The 13,053-nt window shown below is 59.2% G+C and overlaps 1 protein-coding gene across 1 annotated transcript in view; it reads right to left on the reverse strand.

Annotated features, from left to right (window-relative positions):
* Positions 1-3,085: 3,085 nt before the first annotated feature.
* Positions 3,086-13,053, reverse strand: part of LRP1 (low density lipoprotein receptor-related protein 1) — an 83,276-nt gene continuing 73,308 nt past the window's right edge. Inside the window, exons 69-89 of the mRNA XM_008579666.1 lie at positions 12,415-12,521; positions 12,178-12,310; positions 11,175-11,294; positions 10,929-11,051; positions 10,434-10,574; positions 10,212-10,346; positions 10,014-10,133; positions 8,916-9,184; positions 8,183-8,361; positions 7,606-7,712; positions 7,245-7,361; positions 6,578-6,754; positions 6,275-6,415; positions 5,986-6,159; positions 5,620-5,781; positions 5,143-5,317; positions 4,881-4,982; positions 4,658-4,722; positions 4,455-4,545; positions 4,221-4,365; positions 3,086-4,058 (exon numbers count right to left, since the gene is read on the reverse strand). Of these exons, the coding sequence (XP_008577888.1) occupies positions 3,918-4,058; positions 4,221-4,365; positions 4,455-4,545; positions 4,658-4,722; positions 4,881-4,982; positions 5,143-5,317; positions 5,620-5,781; positions 5,986-6,159; positions 6,275-6,415; positions 6,578-6,754; positions 7,245-7,361; positions 7,606-7,712; positions 8,183-8,361; positions 8,916-9,184; positions 10,014-10,133; positions 10,212-10,346; positions 10,434-10,574; positions 10,929-11,051; positions 11,175-11,294; positions 12,178-12,310; positions 12,415-12,521 (2,924 nt within the window). The 3' untranslated portion in view covers positions 3,086-3,917. The remainder of the gene's footprint in view (positions 4,059-4,220; positions 4,366-4,454; positions 4,546-4,657; positions 4,723-4,880; positions 4,983-5,142; positions 5,318-5,619; positions 5,782-5,985; positions 6,160-6,274; positions 6,416-6,577; positions 6,755-7,244; positions 7,362-7,605; positions 7,713-8,182; positions 8,362-8,915; positions 9,185-10,013; positions 10,134-10,211; positions 10,347-10,433; positions 10,575-10,928; positions 11,052-11,174; positions 11,295-12,177; positions 12,311-12,414; positions 12,522-13,053) is intronic.

Consider the following 13,053-nt stretch of genomic DNA (forward strand, 5'->3'; position numbering starts at 1 on the left):
AGCAGGGCAGAGGCCGAGGTGGGGGCGGGTGCGGCTTCGGGCGGCCGCCGCCGCGCGGCGCTGACGGGGATGGATGGGCGCCCCGCGGCTCATTCGGCCCGGAGATGAGAATCATTGATCACGGACGGAAACCCCATCACGTCTGTCAATAGGGCTGACAAACGGCGCCGTTGCCCCTGACCCGCTGCACTGCACCTCCGCAGTCTCAGGACCCCTCCGCTAGACGGGCCTTTCACTGCCAGTGCCCCTCGCTGCCACCGCTGACCCCCACGCCCCTGCCCCCCCCCCGCCCCCGCGGCCCGGCCTCTTGGTGCAATCTCTATCCCTTCCTTTCCACAGCTCTATCCTTCTCCATCAGTTCTTCTCGGTCCTTGTCCCCTTCCCTGTCTGTCTCTGTCCTTCTCTCTGTCCCCAGCCCAGCCCTGTCTCTGTCCCCATCCTCTTCACTGTTTCTTCCTCAGCTCCCTCCTCCCGCCAGTCTCTCTCTGTCTCTCTCTCTCTCCTGCCCGGGGAGTCTTCAGCTGTCAGCTGTTGCTATGCACTGAGGCTGTGGTTGAGGTTGTGGTATGACGGACACCTAGACAGGGAGAGATAGGGACAAGCAAAGAGATAGAGAGACAGGCGCATATCTTGAGACACGAACATACAACCCCCCCACCCGGCATGTACGCAGATACATTTACAGGGACAGGCCACACTGTAGAGATGAACACACACACAGAGCAAAACACGTTCAATCCAAGGGACTGGCACACACACACACAGATGCACCAACACACACTTGCTTTATGCACACACAGGAGCACACAGTGACAGAGACAGATGAACACTTGCACCAAGAGACAAGCACACCCAGGAAGGTACTCAGAGCACTCCTCACCCCACCCCACCCCACCCCACCCCAGTCCTCCTTGGCAGAGAAGCAAATATCCACAGAGATGGACACACACACCGACGCACACACCGACACACACACAGGTGTATGCTGGCACTGGCAGTCCAAAAGACAAGCCGAGGCACAAAGAAAGAAACAGACAGACAGATATGGGATGTGACAGACACAAAAAAAGGGTCAGGGAAAGGACAGAGGTGCTGATAGGATGAGGCAGATGCAGAGACACCTAGGGGACAGACAAGCCAGGAGGCAGAAATCTGGGCTGAGAGGAGAGACAGGACGGGGCAGAAGTGTGCAGGCCCAAGGCCAGAAGTCCCCAGCCAGAATCCCCAGTCTAGGTCCCAAGCACAGGGTCTGCTTAGGCAGTGGGTGGGGACAGTAGGCACACCCAGGCCTAGAGTGCCCAGGACAGAAGCCCATCACCAAGGTCTTGATCTTCTGGAGTTCCAACCTCCTTATGCTACAGTCTCAGGTCACCCCATTCTCTCTCCAGTTACATATGTGCACGCACACACACTACTTCCTGTCTCCGTGTCTTTGCCTCTGCCCCTTTATCTCTCCATCTCTGTATCTCTGTCTTACATTCTGCCTGTATCAGCCTCTGTCCCTGGTTCTGCCAGTGTCTCTTCTTGTCTCTATCTTAGGCCCCCTCCTGCTGTGTGGGGTGGGGAGCTTGGGAGGACTGCCTCCTGGTGGACCCTCTCCTAGTCGGTCCTGGTGGGCAGAGGGAGAATGCTGACCGGAGGAGTGCGCCTTCCAAGCAGCAGCTGGGGGCCCTTCTCTCACTGTCCAGAATCTTAAGGCGACAGGCAGAGAATCAGTGGCTCCCAGGGGGGCACCAGATGCACGGCTGGCAGACGGAGGGGGTGAGGGGATGGGGCTGGTGGTGGTGGGGAGCAGACAGGCACTACGGGAGGGAGGGGAGCCAGCCGGCAGAGGGCGAAGGGGGTGTGGCAAAATAACCCGAGGGAAGGAAGTGAGAGGCTGGGCTAGGGTCCCTCGCAGGTGTTTCATTAGTGTGTATTGAGGAGGGGCTGTGCTGGGCTTCAGGGTAAGCCTCGGCGCAGGAGTGCGGACGCCACCTGGTGGCCAGATGGGGCACAACCCTCCCACTGGGCAATCAACAGGGAGCTCCCTTTCCCCAGCAATGTTGCTCATCCCCAGAGCCCTTAGGGTCCTGGGGAGCCAGGAAGACAGAAGAGGATCTCAGAGCTGGTTTGGAGAATGAGGTTGGAGATGGGATCTCAGGGTGGAGAGGGAGGGGGATCGCTCTTGTTTCTTGAGGTGCCTAGAACTATCTCTTCCCCAAGAAAGGCGGAAGACAGGGAGGAATATCCTGGTGAAGCTGAACCAGTGCGGGGGGTGGGGTGCGGGGGGTGAAAGACGGTGCTTCCCCTTTAGGAATTGAGTAAGGCATTTGCAGCCACCCTCCCTGAGCTCATATTTGCTGTTGGAGGAGAGTGGGGCTCTAAACCTCTCTTAGTCCTGGACAGTGTAAAGCTGTGTGACCTGCTAGAGGAGTTGAAGTAGACCTGGGGCACGTTTATTGTAGTCCTTTCCTGTCACCACTTGGAATGTCTAAAATGATTGGTGAGCTGTATCTGTTGGTGGCCAATGGAGCCTGGCAATCTGGTCTTCCCAGCTCTCCTTCACTCCAGGGCCCCCTTTCTGAATCCAAGGTTTTACTCTTGGCATCTGATCAACTAGTCTCCGTGAAGTGAGATATCAACACTTCAGGAGCAAACTCAGGCAGAGGGAACTGTATGGGACCACCCCAAAGGATTAGAAAGCCTTCACAACCCTGATGAATTCATTTCTTGTGGTGGGATTTCTCACCGTGGGAGGTTATTTGGGGTGTGAGTAGGGTGGTGGTGGTGTCCAATACAAGGGATAATGCAGAGAAACAGGTTTGAGTTAGTGTCTTAGAGGGAACACAAGATCCAGAGGCGAAGTCACCGGCTCAAGGTCACACAGCCAAGAGAAGCAGGTCTTCCTTGTCAAGTCCATTGCCACCCCCTCCCCCTGCCAAGGCAAGAGGGAGAGGAGGGGACTGCGGGAGAAGGGCACTGAACACGGGCCTCGCATGCCCGCCTGCAGCACAGAGCAGGGCTCCCTCTGGTGGTTGAATCAGGCAAGCGCAGCTCCGGCTCCTAGAGTCTCACACAGGCGGACACAAGCGTTTTTTTTTCCTTTTTTTTTTTTACAATTTTATTTATAACAATGTCTGTGTTATTTAGTTGTAAAGGAATTCAGCAAAAATTATTAAAACGTTCATGTCCCCAAAATGGGGCTGCCCGCTTGCCCTTCCTTGGTGTGCCCCACCACCTCCTCCTCCCCAGGGGAGGAGAGGCTGGGGGACTGTTTACCGAAGAAAGTCTCCAGCCCTGGGAGCCATGGTGGGGCCACTGGAGATGGGGAGGGCCTGTCTGGGAGGGGAATTGAGTGTGGCCATCTCAGAGGTGCCCCTAGAGTGGGCGCTGGGGCTTGGGGTGGCCTCCCCCAAGAACTCAAAAACTCCATCCTTTCCTTCCTACCTCAGCCAGAGCCGAATCTTCCAGCAGGGGCAGCAAAGAATCCTTCCTCCCCAGAATTAGCCCTCAGGGATCTGGGGAAGGGGGTATGGGGTAGTGTGGGAGGGGAGAGCCTTGACAAAGTGTCTAGTATGGGGAGGGGAGGCGGCACCACCAGCTCTCCCAGTGGGGGTGCGTTTTGGTGGGAAGGTAGGAGGTGGGCCCCCTCACACCTTTAAGCTGCAGGGGCCCCAGAGCCCTTCCTGCTCCCCGCGGAAGGCAGCATGGGGGTTGCTGAGGAGCAGGCAGGAAGGAGGAAGATGGAAAGAGATAATACTGTGCTCACTTGCTCGCTCACATATAAAAAGTAATTCCTTCATTTTTACATTTATACATCCGGCAGGGCCAGGGAGGGGCTGGCTGGGGAGGGGCTGGCTGGGGAGGAGGCTCACTGAAGGATTTCTCTGGCAGGGGCAGGAGGCTCTCTAGGGGAAGTCCGATGGGGCAGGGCCCTATGCCAAGGGGTCCCCTATCTCGTCCTCAGGGCCCCGGCCTAGGAGTTCTCGCTTCTCGTCCGTGCTGGCCAGGGAGTGGCGGCTGCCGTGGCCCCCCATGTAGAGTGTGGCATACACAGGGTTGGTGAAGTTGGTGGGCTGCAAGGTGACAGAGGGTGCAGGTGGGACTCAGGGGCTGGGCTTTGTGGCCCATGTTACCCCACCCCCCACCTCCGCCCCATCATCCAAACCACACCCTTCATCGCCCCACCCACAGCCCTGGGCCCTGCTCTGGAAGCCGCCTCTATCCTTTCAGCCCACCTTGTCAGGGTCCAGGGCAAAGTCAGCATCCAGTAGGCCCCCTACGTCATCAGGTTCTCCACCTTCGTACATCTTGTAGGTGGGGTTCCCAATCTCTACGTTCATGGCCCCGTTGGTCATCCGCTGGTGCTGGAAGCCCTTAGCCCTGGGGAGAGGCAGGAGTATAAGGGGGCAGAGATTCTGGGGTGGTAAGGCTGGGGTGGTAAAATAATGGCCAGAATTTTCCAGACTCACCCTCGGACTCGCCGCTTATACCAGAATACCACTCCGGCCACCAGCAGCAGCAACAGCAGCAACAGCAGAGGGATTAGGATGGAGGCCATATCTGGAGGAAGGAGGTGGGAAACTGAGTCAGAAAGGTCCAGGAAAGCAGCAGGCACAAAGCCCCTCTGCTCTAGACCCCGGCAGCCCTGCCTGCCCCCCCTGCTGCCACCTACGTCCAGGCTGCTGTTGGCTGACGACCTGCTCCTCACACCGGGGTCCTGTCAGGTGGGGTGGGCACCTGCAGACAGAGGGGCAGAGCTAAGTGCCAGGAACGATCCCCACAGTGGCTGCTGCCAATGAAATTGGGTGGGGCCGCAAGGGCCTGATGGGCCTCCCACTCAGGCTTGGGGAAGGGAGGCGTGTTCTATGCCTGGGTGAGGCTCAGGCCCAACTCACTGGCACTCAGGCATCATCTTGCTGTTCATGGTGCAGGAGCCGCCATTGCTACAGTGGCCAATGCAGGTCAGACAGCTGGGGGCCACTCGGCCATCGGTGCAGCTGCAGGAAGGAGTCAGAGGCTGGGGCTGGGGCTGGGAGACGGGAGCCTGAGATGCTGAGGAAGGGGCAGGGGAGGGCTGGGGAAGCAGGGCTGGGGAACGTAAGGCTGGGATGGGGCAGGGTCCAGGCTGGCTGAACTGCAGAGGCAGGGCCTGCTCACTTGCAGGTGACGTCCCCACTCTGCTTGTTGACCATGCAGGCTCCTTGGAGACAGCGGCCGCACTTGTTCACCTCACACCTCGGCCCCTCGAAGTAGGCAGTGCAGCGGCACTGGCGGGAGCCGTCGGCAGCCATCTGGCATGTGCCAAAGTTCTCACAGTAACCCGAGCACTGCCCTGCCATTGAGGGTGGGAGAAGAAGTGCTTCAAGCCCCATCCTCATGAAGGTCCTCCATAGATCTTGGTGGGGACAGCTGGGCACCTGAGGGGACCTCCCTCCTCCTCCCGAGTTCCTTACTGCCCCCATGTCACAGGCTCCAGGGCACAAGAGTGTCCCTGAATACCTGACAGGGCTCTGCTTTTGCTTCAATAACCTCCTCTGAACTGGCCCCTGCAAGTCCCGGGTCCAGGATGACTACCGTCCTAGGCTCCCAGGACCCCCACTCTCCCTCTCTTGGGGCCTGGGATGGCTCACTCACGGTACTGGCAGCGGTCTCCCAGGAAGCCAGGTAGGCATCGGCACCGGGGCTGGTTGCCCTGGTTGACAGTGCAGGTGCTGTTGTTGGCACAGTAGCCCGCACACACCTGCTGGGTGCATTTGGGGCCTGTGAAGCCTGTGGGGCACCGGCACGTGGGCATGCCTGGCAGGAAAGGAGGTGTGAGTGGGACTGTGGCCCTTGGGACCACCCAGCCCCACTGCAGAGGAACAGGGCTGGGAGGACCTGGGCAGGAGGCAGACACCAGAGGCATGGGATGCAGGGGCTGTGGAGAGGGAGAGGCGAGGTGGGATAGGGCAAGGGCTGGGGCTGGGGGGCAAGGAGCAGTCCTGGAGGGAGGGGGCATACCGGATGGGGAGGCAGCACAGGTGCCCCCATTGCGACAGTGCTCCCAGCATTGGTCCAGCTCACACTTGTCGCCGGTGTAGCGGGGCTGGCAGCGGCACTTGGGCTGCCTGCGTGCGTTGAGGAAACAGCTGCCGCCGTTGAAGCACTGCAGGCTGCAGGTTCCAGGCCGGGGAGCTGCGGGGCCAGGGAAAGAGGTGAGAGGAGGGATGGGCAACAGGGGTCAGGGAAGTCAGGGGCCACAGGGAGGAGGGTCTGGGGGCTGGGGGATGGGGAGGGAATGAGAGCATACCGTCCGGTGGGGGCGTTGGAGAGGGCACAGGCACACAGGTGCCATTGTCCAGCCGCTTCCCATTGGGACAGGTGCAGACAGGCCCACTGGGGCTCAGCAGGCAGAGCCACTCACATTTCTTGCGGTCACAGGGGTTGGTCACTGCAGGTATGGATGGGTGTGGGGGGATACTGAGCAGCACCCTTTACTGAGCCCAGGGGACCCAGGACACTCCCCTCCCCACCAGGACCCGTGGCCACAGCTTAGAGACTCAGTGACCCCAGGCCGCCCCTTCCCCAACCTGGGCTCCCCTTCTACCCCCACCTTCAGGCTGCTTGTGCTGATGGTACAGGACCACATCAGAGGCGTGGCTCAGGCCCCCGGTCAGGTTGATCAAGGGACTGTGTCCAAATTTATGGATCTTGAAGACACGGTTATTGATGTAGGTGACACCATAGATATAATCCTCAAAGACATCGATGCTGAAGGGGTGACTTAGGCCTGGGGGAGGAGGTGGGGTCAGAGGGGGCTCAGAGGGGCACTTAGGCCCTGGTTGCATTCTCCAGGGCACTGGCCCCATGGCTCTCAGGCATCTCGAACTCAACATATCCAAATCCAAACTTCCCCCCTCCCCCCACCTTCTCCTCCTCCTGTGGCCACTACTGGGAAGAGGTCCTATCACTCCAAGACTTCTGGGGTCACAGTTGACTTCTGCTCCTTCTCCCCACATTAGCTAAGTTCCTAATGTCACCTATGCTGCCTCCACACAACTCAATACTCATTGGTAGAATGAATGATGGACAAGGGGGACAGAGGGTCAGCATGGGTGTCTGGCCTGTAGGGTTGATTTGGGGGAGTCCAGTTGGGAGAGGCCTGGAAGGCACTGCAGGGTTGTTGAGAGCCAGGCCGGGAAAGGATGGCAGACACTGGTATGAGGCCTTTGGGCTCAGAGAGGTCAGGGCTGGGACTCAGGCTGCTGCTGGGCTCTGACCTCGTTTGCCGTCAGCAGCGATGATGGGGTCTGTGCCATTGAGCCGGATGCTGCCGATGACAGAAAGCTTGGCATCTGCCCAGTACAGCCGTTCATTGTGATAATCCACAGCCAGGCCTGGGGGAGGTAGAGAGCACTGTGAGGGCCCAGCTTCTCCCACCCCAGGCTGGGGGTGGAAAGCAGAGCCAGCTCCACATCTGGGACAGCCCGCCCTGCCCTCCCAATCGCCACTCTGGGAAAGCCTTCACAACTCATCTGCCCCATCCTGGTCCAAGTCCCCTCCCCTTCCTGGCGTTTGGGTGACTTCAGCAGCAGCTGGGCTCAGTGAGTCTGCCTCTCCCGCACCCCTGTTCCCACGAACCTGTGGGCCACTGAATGTTGTCCTGCACCAGTGTCTCCCGAAGGGTCCCATCCATTGCTGCTGTCTCAATCTTGGGGTGGTTCCCCCAGTCTGACCAGTACATGGTGCTGGGGAGGGAGAGGGGGGTGAGTATGGCAAGACCTGAGAATCAGAGGAAGCATAGCAAGGTGGGACACTGGGTGCCCTGTCTGGGCACAGGAACTTCTGGGTATTGGGAGGAGGGTGTTCTGTCCTCCTGCAGAGAGAACCAGGGTGAGTCAGCTTCTGACCAGGTTAAGAATCTTTTACTAAAAAACCACAATGTGCTGATCCAGAGACATCTAAGTAGACATTTAACATCCTGAGCTGGTCCCTGGGGCAGAAGAAAAGCCCAGAACTTGGCTGCCCATGACAGACAGCCAAGTGGAGGTCAGGCCCCCACCCGAGCAGGCCCAGCTGGGAGTCAGGGAGGGTGGGGCCTGGGACTAGTCCATGAAGGGAAGGGCATGCCTGTGGATGCCTGTGGATGCGGGACTCCCACCCAGTGCCAGGGGCTTCCTACCACAGCCCAGATGCCTCCCCCAGGGCCCCTGCCCACCCCCTCAGCGGGTCCACCACAATGGCGTGGGGCTCGTCAATCATGCCCGAGATGAGTGTCTTGCGGTTCTCGCCCTTCATTTGCGCCACCTCAATCACATCTCGGCCTGAGTCAGTCCAGTACACGTTCCCGGCCACCCAGTCGATGGCGATGCCTCTCGGCATCTTCAGCCCTGAAATCTGGATGGGGGTCACAGGTTCAGGGGCCACCACCTTTCGTCTCCCGGCCATATCCCCCCACCACCACTCTGCCAGCCTGTCCCTGCTAACATGTCACCCCAGACTGACAGCCAATGCCCTGGCTTTAAGGAGCTTTGATGGACACTTAGCTTATCTGCCAGACTTAGAGCTTCACATGTTTTGTCAGTTAATCCTCACTAGAAGCCTATGAGGTAGGTCTTATTACTTTATTTAACTGACGAACGAAATGAGGCCCAAGAGGCTAAATAAGTTGGCCAAGATTCACACAGCGGGCGGCAGTGATGATCAGGAACTGAAGCTGGCTCTGATGTCCAGGGCCCCGTGCCCTAGTCTGCCCCGTGGCAGAGCCAACCACTGATCTTTCTTACTGCTCTGTCCACCTGTCGTCTGTGCCTCAGAACATAACCCTAAGACTGCCCATGCCCTCCACAGTCTCTCCCTCTGCCTCCTTCCAATGTCCTTTTCAAATTCTGCTCTGAACTGTCTGCTCCAAGGAGCTCTTCTACCCAATCCATGTCAGGCTGGGTGCTCACATTGAGGTGGGTGACACCCCGGTCAATCTGTCGCCGGTGACGGTTGGAAGTGGTAGGAGGTGCTGCAGGTGGCAGGCTTCGGAAGGAGATGGTGCCCGTGTGCCAGTTGGTCCAGTAGACACGGCCAGCCTTGACGTGGACATCCAGGGCATCAATGCGGACACTCTCGTCACCCTGGAAGGCCTGCTCGTACGCTGAATGGGGGTGCCCGGGGAACAGGCTGCGGATCTCATTGTCATCAGCGATGTACAGGACCTGGTACTCGGAGCCTGGAGGGGCAGGAGGCCAGATGTCGGGTGTGGGTGACAGGTGAGGGCAGGAGGGGGCCGGGGCTGGGGCTGAGGCTGTGTGATGTAGGGCCTGATGCTGGGAGGAGGGCTCCTGAGATGTGGACCCCAACCCAGCACAGCCCCTTTCACACTAATATCTTCTCTCTTAAGTCAAGCACCTGCTCTAGCCAAAGCTGATGCTCACCCCCCAGTGACGGGCTTGAGGGCTCCAGCTTCTGCCCCCTCTGACCTTCCTCTCCCCATCTGAGTTGATCTAGTGTGACCTGCTCCCCCAGTCCCAGGGACTTCTGTCTGCCTCCTCATGACCTCTGGATGGCATCATCAAACTTTCTGTTACACACTGCCTGATATGTGCTCGGGGTGCACACACGTGTGGGCTGTGCAGGGCATGTGAGTGCGCTTGGGCGTGTGTGGCATGTGTGCGCATGGGGTAGTGTGTATGGGTTTGTACACAGGCATGTGGAAGGTGCAGGTGTGTGTCAAAACCTGTGGGGAACATGCAGTGGGGCCCCGTGACTGTCTACAGTCACATGTGCCAGTGCCTATCTGAGTGTCCTCTTGTTCTGGGAGTGGGGGGTAAGGAGGGACGCGTGCCATGTAGGAGTGCTGTCCCCGCCCCGAACTTCTTCAGTGAGCCAGCCCCAGGACCTGCAGCCTTTGCTTGGGCCGGCACTGTGCTCAGGAGCCTGGGGTTCCAGCCTGGGTAAGTGTGTATAGAGGAAAATATTCCACTCCAGGCTGGCCCCGTTTCATATCCTGGTGTCGCCTGGCCCTACCCACCCTGTCTGTCCTCTCCTGGCTCTGGTACCTTCAGCCTTGCAGGTGTTGTGTGTCTTCATGAAGTTTCGAGCACAGCTGCAGAGGTGGCCGCCCTTGGTGTTGTTGCAGAGCTGGGAGCAAGTGCCAAAGCGCAGGCACTCATTGATGTCTGGGGGTTATAAAGGAAGGTCATGGGGAATCTTGCAGCTGCGGTTTCTGCCTGCTCCCTCTTGCCCCACTTTCCTACCCTGGCATCCGGGCTGGCCTGGCACGGTGTGGAAGCCTGAGCGGCAGGCACAGTAGGCGGCTTTCTCGGTGCGAACGCAGCGTGCCTCATCCCCACAGATGCTGGCATCAGTGGCGCAGCTGGTCAGCTTAGGGTCTGTGGGGGACAGAGGATGGATTCCCCCTTGAGCCACCCAGGCCTGGGCTCTGGCTTCCCAGCCCTGCCCAGTGTGCTGGGTCCTACCGATGCTGCAGTCCTCCTCATCGGAGCCGTCCCCGCAGTCATCGAACATGTTGCAGCGCAGTGAGGAGGACAGGCAGCGCTGGTTCCGGCACAGAAACTCCTTCTTGTCTTTGCAGTGGGGTGTCTGGGCCGTAGAAGGCTCTGGGGAGGGTGGGGGATTCAGGTCCTGGGTGTTCACTGCCCCGCCTCCTCCACCCACAGGGATCCCCCTGGAGATCCCAAGCCTGGCTGTTTGTCAAGCTTGCAGAGGGAGTTGGTTACGCTCTCAGATTCCCAGCCTCCACCTTCAAGACCTGGGGCACCAGGAAGCTTCCATGACCTTCCCCAGGGGTTTCTCTCTCCCAGCAAAAGGCCCTCAGGCTCCCAGCCATGGATCCTCCCCTTCCAGGGTGAGTCCATCCCCCAGAGGCAGATCCCACTTGGCCCACACTCACCCTTTGTGTAGCATTCCCACTGTAGGCCCCCCAGGCTCCCCCTCACTGGCCCCCTGCTCACCACAGTCCTCTTCATCAGTCCCATCCCCGCAGTTGTCGGTGCCATCGCACTGGCGCCCAATCCACAGGCAGACACGGTCGTTCTTGCAACGGAAGGGCCGGTTGGGAGGACATGTGAACCGGGCTGCAGTGGCCAGGAGGAAACAGCCAGAATCAGTCTTGGGGGTGGGGGGCGGCCCCCAGTTGCTGAGGAGCCCAGGAGCCCCTCCCCTCCCCTGCCCAGGAGCCTGCTCCACCCCAACCTCACCGCATTCCTCGGGATTCTCGTCTGAGTTGTCTCCGCAATCGTCCTCGCCATCGCACTTCCAGGCCAGTGGCTTGCACAAAGTGTTGTTGCACTGGAATTCGTCCAAGGGGCAGGTCCGCACTGGTGCCAGGGAAAGCAAAGAGTGAGGAATCAGCTGTGAGCCTGAGCCACAGGCTGCTGGGGGCGGGATCTTGTCCAGGCCTCTCCCTCCACAGGTGGGGGTCCCAGGCCCAGAGGCGTCATCAGGAAAGCAGTGGCACAGCTGGACTGGACCCTGGCCCACCTGCCTGGGCTCAGCAGCCCAGAGGGGGCAATGTGAAGCCCAGGGTGAGAGGGGTTGGGGCTTGGAGCAGGGACCCCAACTATGAAGACAGACATCCTGGCACTGCGTTGGCAGTCTGAGGACAGGGACTCGAACCATGGTCTCCTACCCCAGCCCTGTGCTGCTCCTGTGCCCCCTGCCATGGAACTACTGCACTAGGCCCGGGTGACCTGCCACAACCACTGGAGAGAGAGCACCCTACAAATCCTCCTGGCCACTCCCCCAAAATGGCCTCTTCTCCCCTAAATACCTGAGGAGGCAGTTTTACCCCTCTGCCCAACAAGTAGAAAATTAGGAGACCACCTTAGGTGGGTGCTGTCTCACTGTCCCCGGAAAGGAAAGCAGGCAGGATTGCTTCTCAGGGTAGCCAACTGCCTCATAAGAAGTTGTGGGGTGGGGCCTAGAAACCCACAGTCTTCTGCTGGATTTCAACCCAACTGGCCCTCTTGACTAGGTGCCACTGTGCAGGGCACAACCTGCACAAAAATGTATCTTGTTTACTGTGTCTTGTCCAGCTCTATCCTGGACACCTAGGACTGTGCCTAGCACATAGAAAATGCTCAATAAGTAAATGTTGCATGAACGATGAATACAGGAAGAAAAGAATGAGTGAATGATGGCCACATGATGGGGTGGAGGGACAGTGGGAGCGCCAGGGGAAGTCAAGCTGGAGGGGCTCACCACCAGTGCCACAAGCTTCCTCGTCACTCCCGTCCATGCAGTCGGCGTCTGCATCACAGCGCCAGCGCAGGGGGATGCAGTGGCCACTCTTGCACTGGAACTGATCCATGTCACAGCGGGGTGTGCAGTCTTTCTGTGGGCATGGAAGCAGGCAGCCTGGTCAGCTCCAGGCACCCCTGGGGCCCTGCCCTGACTCTTCTGAGGACATCTCTCCTTCCTTCTGGTCTCCCTGCCCACCTCGTCTGAGCCATCCGCACAGTCATGGTCCCCATCGCATTTCCAGCGCCCAGCGATGCAGCGGCCATTGGCACAAGAGAATTCACTCTCAGAACAGGGCCGAGGAGCTGGGGAAGGACGGGGAGAGACAGGCCCCAGGAGGGTGGGCACAGGGACTCAGCCCTCGGGGTATCTCCAAGCCCAAGGCCCATCCCTATGTCCCTGAAGGCCACAGCTGACTGGCATAATGACCAAGATGCCCAACCAATGCTGGGCAGAGCCTCCTGGCTCCCTCAGGGGACAAGCCAGGCACAAAGGTTGCTCACACTTACCCTACTGGAGACAGACACATGAGAGAGGGCATGGTCCCTGACCCTGCCCTCAGGACAGACTGTGTGGGGAGGGGAGGGGAGGGACAAGACCACTAAGACAAGCACCAGGGTTTGGGAAGAGGCCGATAAAGGATGATGGGCAGAGGCACAGCACAGGGACGGGGGGCTCTGGGGCAGAGGCAGGGGTGTGGTGGGGGCACGGGCACATCAGAGACACCTACCTCTGCAACCCCAAGAGGACAGTGTGAAAATGGAGAGAAACATGAGATGAGATGAAATGGCACAGACTCAAATACACAACATGAAGTGGGGGGGGGGTGAGGAGGGG

The sequence above is a fragment of the Galeopterus variegatus genome, unplaced genomic scaffold, assembly GCF_000696425.1.
Source record: "Galeopterus variegatus unplaced genomic scaffold, G_variegatus-3.0.2 Scaffold1936, whole genome shotgun sequence".
Classification (NCBI taxonomy): Eukaryota; Metazoa; Chordata; class Mammalia; order Dermoptera; family Cynocephalidae; genus Galeopterus; species Galeopterus variegatus.